The following is an 8,475-nucleotide window of genomic DNA, read 5'->3' on the forward strand; positions in this document are numbered from 1 at the left end:
AACCAATTGAATGAAATAGTCACTTGACAAATAGACAATGATACAACTTGCGCAGGTAAATGCAAACGAGAAGAAAAAATGGATTGGCTTATGTTATCTTTGGAATGGCTGGCAACCAGTTCGAAGTGTCCGCTGCCCAATGTCCAAAGGATGGGTTCCCTAGCCCCTAGTAAGGATAAGCGGCGCAGAAAATAGATGAATCTTATCTATACTATTCCCAGTGATTGAGGATCTAGTATTAGTGTTGTCAATGCTGAGGTCTGGCTCATTTCTTAAGAGCGGGATGACGCTTCACACTGGAAAACAAGAGAAACCAGATGAAGGTGCTGTATTTGAGTCAGATCAGGAGGGTTCTCCTGTTACTAGTAACCATTGTACTATCAGTTTTATGTGGAGGAGAACCACAACTTGAATACACCAACACATAGCTAAAATACTATTATTTATTAATGATACATTTTTTGAAAAATAGCAAGTGCTACATCTGACAAAAAGGTTTTTAGATGACTTTATTCGTGCACATTAATTCAGACCAAAAAGTGTACATAATACTTTATTCTGCCAGACCTTTTCCATTCCGATTAGGGCACCATTTATGTGTGAATACATTGATGTTCTGTAAACATGTACATTATTGCATGCATGGTCAAATGTGAGGTCAAATGATCACGATAGAAAACAGGTCATTGGACACCCATGATATTCATGTCCCAGAAAAGTACAGTACAGTGACTATTCAAAATGAACCTGAGACATTTTAAGAACGAAATGGCTTAATTCATAATTTTTGAATAACATACCTGTAAATTAATACGATTTCCCCATAGACTGATCGTGTTTTGTCCATTTCATCTCCAATCCAGATCTTCTGTCACTGGTAGCAGAAAACGTCATTGTAGCTTGCTTATGTTGATGGGATGAATAAAGTATCTATCTATGTTGTCGCAGTAAATAGAGTAAATAGGTGCCGCGTTGTGTTTGTAAGCTTTATTATCACTTAATTTGGGTAATTGCAACCATTGATATGTGGAGCAATTAGCTGAGCTTGACAGGGATGGGATATTCATCCGTCCAATTCTTCAAGTTGCAGCTGCTGTGCTTTTTCCAGTTGGTCCAGCCTCTCGCTCAGCAAAACCATCTCTCTCCTTTCTTCCTCTTCCGGTACATTGGACACATTTGCCGTGACAAACAGGTTCTGTGTAGAGGTGAGGAGGGCCGGTGCAAAACTGAAGGCACCCTGGTCGCCCAATAGCAGTCGGCCAAACTCGTTGTGTCGCCGCTGGAGCTCTCGCATCCTTCTGCGCAGTTGGTTGTGTTCTTCGGAATGAAGCGGACGCCTAAAAATCAAAGTTTTTTTTTTTAAATTGCAATGCCAAAATGGACATAATCTAAGGATCAATGCAAAGCGTACTTCTTGGCTGCGGCAGCTTCCAATTTGAGTTCCTCCATTTGAGCCTTCAACAGTTGGATCTTATTCTGCAGGCTCTTCTCTTTAGTATCTGTCTGGTTTCTTCTCTGTAAAACATGACACACACTCAATTATTGTGCATGTGGATAGAGAAAAAAATAAAATAATTAAAATACAGTGTAACCTCTTAATAATGTACATGTTTTTTGCTACTAGTCATAGAGATTACATACCTGTCAACCTGTTTCCCCTGTATTCTCTACGTGTCTTTTGATCATTCTAAAATGTGTACGCCGCATAACAATGAATATATGGGGAAAACATAAAAATCTCGTCTTGTCCATTTGGGCTCTAGGCTCTTATCTGGATCGTCTTGGTCGCTAGTAGCAAATGACAACATAAACTTAGTTTGCTAATATTGTCGCAATATTCTACATAGTCTGTCTTACTTTGCTGTGAGTGGGTGCTGCATTAAGTTTGTGAAGTTTATTATAGCTTAATAGGGAGGATTTACAATTATTAATAAAGGGAGCAATTGACGGAGGTAGACAGGTATGAGATCGAGAGACTGTTAATCAGGCATGAAAATGGGTCAGGGCTTAAAAAGGTGGGGTGTAAATACTGTATTATTTTTGTATAAAACACTCCTAATTTTTTTTAAATAAAAAATTGGTATAGATTTTTATTTGACTTTTTCTCAGTTCAAGCTGAGCAATGAAAGTCACACACATTGTTTACTACATGTGGCCATGATAAAAAATATTTTTTGACAACTATGAACACAATTTGTATATTGTAATCCTTTTGCTTTATTATTGTATTGTTCTCAGTGAAGGGATGCTGCTGGAAATGTGAATTTCCCTGCGGGGATGAATAAAGTATCTATCAATACCAACATGAAATTAATAATGTATAAATTTCATGTCCTTTAAAGTCTCGAGATTTTCCTCCGTATAGCGAGCAATATTTTGTTGCAAATAGAACTCGTATACCAAAATTCTGCTGTTGAGAGGTCCTCGTGTAAAGAGGTGCCACTGTAAATCAATTTCAACCTCTTGTAAGAGACAATTTGTTCAACATAGTACAACAATTGAAGGATAAATGGTTACCTTTTTTTGAGCAAGTGCAGCCCTTTTTGTTTTGTCTTTCAGCTGGTTGTACTTCTCGGATAGCTGGGACCCTTGTTCTTGCAGCTTGTGTTTCTCTTCCAGCCACTCGATCTGACTCACCTCCAACTGCCTGCCGAACAAAAAGTTATATATTTTCTATTGTGCTTTGAGAACAATCTGAGTTTATGAGCCAGTTAATTGAATAAAAAAAATAGTAAGTGCTATAGTTAAAATTAGAACCTAAAAAATATGTATATTTTCTTAATGACCGTTCTGCCTCTTGTTGACTTCTCTCAGCTTGGGTGCGAGCAGCCCTCAGCTCCTCCCTCAGAGCCTCCACTTTTGCCTTTAGGCCCAAATTTGCTTCCGTCAAATCAGCTTCAGATCGCGACAACGTAGCCAGCTCTGTGCACAGCTCCACGTTTTTCTATTAAGGGAAGTGGGTGGGGGTATTTAACCCTAAAATTGCAACAAAACAAAAAAAAACCCTTCCCATATATATTTTGCAATTTTGGGTCGATTAAGTTTTGCCTGACCTGTTTCAAGTTTGACACGACTACTATTTGTCTCTCCAGTTCCTCCACCTGGGCGCTTTGCTGCTTCAATTTTGATCTGAAATATAGTTAACAAGTGATTACACATAAAACGTACGACGGTTACTTAACAATTTGCCTTTTCTAATAGAGCAAGAAAGACCTTAGGCTCTGCTGCTCATTTCGTGCAGACCCTTCTCCCTTTTGGGCAATGCGAAGCTGGCATTCCCACTCTTCTCTTTGGGCTTGGTCTTTGGTGTCCTGCAGCGCCCTCTGTTGTTCCAGTTCAGCAAGACGGTGCTCTATTTCCATCCTAAAGTCAATAAAGTTCTTTTAAGTGGCCACATAAGTTTATTTTTCTCTTCTTACTTTTCCTGGTGTAAAAGAGTGGATTTGTAGATTTCTTCATCACGAGCTGCTTGCACCTTCCTGGCCACCTCTCGCTCTTTTTCTATGATTGCTTCCTTGTGTCTTTCCACAGCATGCTTAAGCACCTCCACGTCTGTCTGAAGGCCTGAAACAGAACATTTTAAACATTTCAAAAAGAGACACATTTTTTTTCCTTTTTCTTAGGTGACAATAGGTATAGATCAGTTTTTTTCAACCTATTAGTGTGCCAGAGGAAATTGCCCAATATAATCTTTGTAAAAAAGCATGACTTTGTTCAGTAGCTACTCTTATATTCCAGCGATCAGCAGAGTGACTTTAACATTCATCCATATCAGTAGGTGTCTGCAGATTTCTTCCGCCTCATTTTTTATGCTACCGTAAATTCTGGACTATAGAGCGCACCTGATTATAAGCCGCACCCACCACATTTTCAGAGGAAAACCGATTTCGCACATTCACAAGCCGCACCTGCATATAAGCCGCATGCGCCCACGTTAAAAAATTGTAACACAAACATTAAATTTATCCAGACCCGACTTCAAGTCGCGCGGTTGAAACTAAATGTCCTTCATTAAAGTACACAGTCCAAAAATCACAGCCGGCATAATGAACGGAAAATGATAAAGGGACTTAAGGTTTGATGCAGACCTGCAGGTACCTGTTGAAACTAATCCAAGGAAAAAAAGTCTATATTTCCAAAGGTAAGGGTGGGAAAAATATATATCCACTATTGTCCGCCGCTACAACAGGTCTCACTCACCTTTACCCCACTTCTCGTCAGCCCGCGTTTGCTCCACCCCTCTTTTTTAATTCGCAAAACAAATCAGAATAAGTGTCTCAAATAAATACATTACAAAAATATACAGGTGCAAATACATATTATACATGGGTTACACATATTTACAAAGAAAGACGGTACACCGAGAGTTTTCAAAGCTTTAATAATAATAATATAACTTTCATCCCAAACGGTGCCTGACAAGGCAGTTAATGGTAGCAACACGCTAGCAACACAGTAAACGGGTCTGTTAAAAAAACATACAGTACTTGTAAAAATCACGGTAAACCGTCCTCATCTTCCTCCTTACAACTGAAGCCATCGAAGTTGTATTCCTCTTTGTCGGAAAGAAACAGTGTCATATAGACGTCGTCCCACGCTCCCGCAGCCTCACTTGCGCTTCACTGTCGCTGGTGTGCTCCTCTCTGTCACGGCTTTTCGGAACCCGTTGGTAATGGTGGATTTTTTGATGCTGCCCCACGCTGTCAGGATCCACTGGCAGACTTGCGAAAAAGTTGCCTTTCGCATGCGGCCAGCTTTAGTGAAAGATTTCTCGCCGCTAGTCAAGCCAAGAAGTTGCAGTCTTCCTCGGCGCATATATTCCACCGGTCTAAATCTTACCTTTGGTACTCGAGCGCCGCTGGCGGCCGTTAGAAACATTCCATAAATTGGCCGCATCACTGAATAAGCCGCAGGGTTGAAAGTTTGGTGAAAAAGTAGCGGCCTATAGTCCGGAATTTACGGTAATCATCTGCTCATGAAGTAGTACAGATAATTACTTATTTTGTTTGATTCAGCTGTTACAGGTTGTCCAACAAATAAAAAATAAAATGGCTCAAATAAAAAAGGGGTCTTTTGCTGATTTTAATCGTTGTTTATTTATCTAATATTTTCTATCTTCTTTTATATAAAAAAGAAAGGAAAAAAGTTAGATTGTTATTTTTTTTGAAAAACAAGATAAAAAAATACAACAAAATTATAGTAAAATTTCAATTTACAGCAAAATTAGTAACCAAAAGGAATAACCTCTTGAGCCACAGTGACCACAGAGCACAAAAAAACTTCACTGTCAATTTGAGCAATGTTATTAGGTTTTCTTTTTCCTCAGGTGGAATGGAAAATAATTGAGCAGCACTGGACTAAATCAATCAAAAAAAATATTACCTTCCACTTGCCCCCTGATGGCGTCCCTCTCCCTCTCCAGCTCCCCTTTGGAGCGTGTACACTCCAGCTTGATGCGCGCCACCTCCATTTTGTGGGAATGTGTAAGGCTTTCAATCTGTAATGAAGCACGACAATAACGAGTCTACTCTCAATCATCGCAAAATTGTTTTCTGCGTGCATGTCAACTCTAAAGACAAGGAAAGCGTTTTACCTGGCCGCCGAGAGAGTTGACTTGCTTCTCGGCTTTGTTCAGCTGTCCAGTTAGCAGACTGTTCTGCTCGTTGTTCAGTCTGAGCTCACTTTCCATCCGCTCCAGCCGCAGTCGCAAGGACTGACGCTCTGCCTGAAATGTTTTAGACGGGCAACTTATTCCAAGTTTTAAAAAACACAATTTTGTCTTATTTGAGTTGTACTTAGTACTTTTTAAGTCAAAATCTCAAATACACAACAGATGGTTTAAGGAAACATTGTGAAATGTGAAGCTTGATAAAATTAGATTCTCCCTTTAAAGTTGCCAATAGACCTTCCACGAGACCCGGCTACCCTTTTCATTACACATAGACACTTTGCAGTTTGAAATAGAGGACCATGAGCTCTGAGCCGTTTTATTCATCATTTTTCTTTTTTCCCTTAAATTTTCCCCGTCATGTATTCATATTATTATTTTTACAAAAGCAATTGATCATTACAGTGATTATTAATTTAATTTGTATGTTCTATTATTATATTTTCATTTCTGCCTTTATTGTTTTATTTATCTACTCAATCAGTTATTTTACATTTCTGGATGGTGTGAATTTGTGGCAGGATGTGTTGTAAAGGTGGGAAGTGGTATTCAATATAGACACCTGTGTGAACCGACTGTAACCAGTTTAATGTAAGTCTTCTCCAGTTGTATGTACCACCATTAAAGAGAAAACGTAAATAAAAATGTTTGGAAAAAAATCAACCACCCTGACCTCTAGAGATTTGACAGCAGCTTGGGATTCAGCAAACTGTTTATTTTGAACCCGCAGAAGTTTCTCAGCCTGCTGCTCTGAGTGCTCCTTCTGGGCTTGCATCTCAGCCACCTCCGCCTGGACGGTCTTCAAGCGCAAGGTCAGCTGGGTTTTCTCCCGCAGAAGCACCTCGACTTGCTTTCGATCATTCGGCGAGTCAGCGTTCTGGTTCTGGGTCATTAAAATCTCTTTCTCCTTATCCAGATGGGCAATCTGGCCAGGAAAAGGGACAGGTTAAAAAAAGGCTGGTCCAGATCACTGACCTAAACCCGAACACTCACCTCAGTCTCATAGCGTAGCCGCTGCTCCTCCAAGACACGAGCGTGCTCATGCTTTTGGTGCTCGAACTGGGCGTTAAGCATCGTGTAGGCATAGCGCAACTGGTTGAAATCTGACCTGTACTTTTCTGCCTCCTTCAAATCACCAAAATCAGAAACAGGAGGTTGAGAATGTGATTACTGCTGTGAGGCTGTTGTTTTAATTTTGTTTTCCAGGTGGGTTATTTCAGGGTTCCTACAGCTTAAGGCGAGTCAAATTCAAGACTTTTAAAGACATTTTAATGCCTTTCGAACTCAAATCAAGATTAAGTCGACCCAAAAATAAATAAATAAATTAAAAAAAAAAAGAAAAGAAAAAAACCCACCAACTATTTCTTGATTTCTTGCACACAATATTTGCCTTGTACACATTACCTGGCGCAGCTTTTAGACGTGCCAAAAAACATCTGTCGGACAGCCACTTCTCATTGAATTGACACTTTATTCTTTATTGTGGCTAGACCTAAGACATGCGTCTGCTCTACTTTACAATCACAAGAGTAAACGGATTTCCAGATAAAAAAAAGTACATAATAATTTTAACTACCATACTTTCAGGAATGCAAATGTAGTAGATGACACAATGAGATAATTAAAGTGTAAACCAAAACACAGGCCTTTAAAATATGTTAAAAAGCATATGTATGATGTATTTGTGTAGCACAAACTGTATTTGTGTTATCTATTGGGTGTTTTTTTTTGTTATTGTAATTCATGTAGACTGATCTTAATCATTTTTATTGTTTGGGGGCGGATGTCACAAGCCAGTATTTGTTTCACAGCCCCCGTCATTCGTTTTGTTTTGAATTATGGAATGAAATAAGTGACTTTGTTATGTAAAATAAACACAGACCTCCTCCAATCTGGAAAAGCGCTTTCTAACTGGACCCTCCATCTCCTGTTGAACCTGCGCTCTGAGTAACTCCAAGCGCTGAGGAGTCATCATCTATAGAAAAAATTAAATTGAAATGAATTATATTTTTAGGCAAAGCTGCTGTGCTCTTTTTCCCAAGGGAGCTTTTTATTTTTCAGTTACCTGCAGTTTGAATCCCTCCATCTCCCTGTTTTTTTCCAGAATTTCTATTGTACGCTCAGCAAACTGCAGCTGTAGCCTCTCCAGTTGAGCCTGCAGATACTTTACCTCCTCTTGAACCTGGATGAACTCATCTTGCAAGCTAGGAAAATATTTTTTTCGGTAACATTATTAAACTCAACTCTGTTTGATCAACACGTACCTGGTATGTTCAGCCTTTAGAGTCTCGTAGTTGCCTCGATGAAGTTCACACTTAGTCCTCTCGTCGATAAGCATCTTCTGAAGCTCCGTATCGGCCCCGGTAGACAAGCTGCCCGTGCCGGGCCCCACACCCCCCAGGAGCGGAAAACACTGCTGCACGGTCGAGGAGGTCATGTCTCCTCTTTATCGAGGACAAGGGCTTCTTAGGCAGTGCCGGTGCCCAAATCCACACACCGCCTGATCAATACTGAGCGCTGGCGAAAAGGAAACCCTGGAGTCAAGTTGGTGTCTCGTTTGCAGTGTGTCCTTGTTGTCAGTCTCCATGGCAGCTATGCAAAGAGTCAGGCTATTATTTGATACAATCACAGCCTCTTAGCAGTCAGGACCAGGCTGTTATATCAACCTCAAGTGATTAGTTAGCTCCCTCGCCTGGCTGCAGCTTCTGTTGTGGAGACGAGTCTAGGGCAGCTGATTACATGCAAAATTATATCTTCCATTAAAACAATTAGTGCCTTCTGGAAATTGCATTGACATGTTTTTGTTC

The 8,475-nt window shown here is 40.0% G+C and overlaps 1 protein-coding gene across 1 annotated transcript; it reads right to left on the bottom strand.

Moving 5' to 3' along the window:
* Nucleotides 1–492: 492 nt before the first annotated feature.
* On the bottom strand, nt 493–8,105 carry LOC148357308 (centrosomal protein of 83 kDa-like). Its single transcript, XM_088347479.1, has 14 exons — nt 7,933–8,105; nt 7,734–7,872; nt 7,551–7,643; nt 6,662–6,793; nt 6,342–6,593; nt 5,594–5,725; nt 5,383–5,497; nt 3,420–3,564; nt 3,214–3,363; nt 3,054–3,129; nt 2,787–2,944; nt 2,518–2,647; nt 1,412–1,515; nt 493–1,337 (listed from the first exon to the last, which is right to left on the bottom strand). Exons 1-14 carry the CDS (start codon nt 8,103–8,105, stop codon nt 1,064–1,066), a joined length of 2,073 nt encoding a protein of 690 aa, XP_088203605.1. The 3' UTR covers nt 493–1,063.
* Between the last annotated feature and the right edge of the window lie 370 nt (nt 8,106–8,475).

The sequence above is a fragment of the Urocampus carinirostris genome, chromosome 11 (assembly GCF_059441175.1).
Source record: "Urocampus carinirostris isolate Australia breed hairy pipefish chromosome 11, RoL_Ucar_1.0, whole genome shotgun sequence".
Taxonomy (NCBI): domain Eukaryota; kingdom Metazoa; phylum Chordata; class Actinopteri; order Syngnathiformes; family Syngnathidae; genus Urocampus; species Urocampus carinirostris.

Coding starts and splice junctions, on each gene's coding strand:
- LOC148357308 (XM_088347479.1), bottom strand. CDS start 8,105: ATGACCTCCTCGACCGTGCAGCAGTGTTTTCCGCTCCTGGGGGGTGTG. Junction 6,594..6,661: donor GGCTACGCTATGAGACTGAG/GTGAGTGTTCGG, acceptor TTTCCTGGCCAG/ATTGCCCATCTGGATAAGGA. Junction 2,648..2,786: donor AGTCAACAAGAGGCAGAACG/GTCATTAAGAAA, acceptor TTTGTTCGGCAG/GCAGTTGGAGGTGAGTCAGA.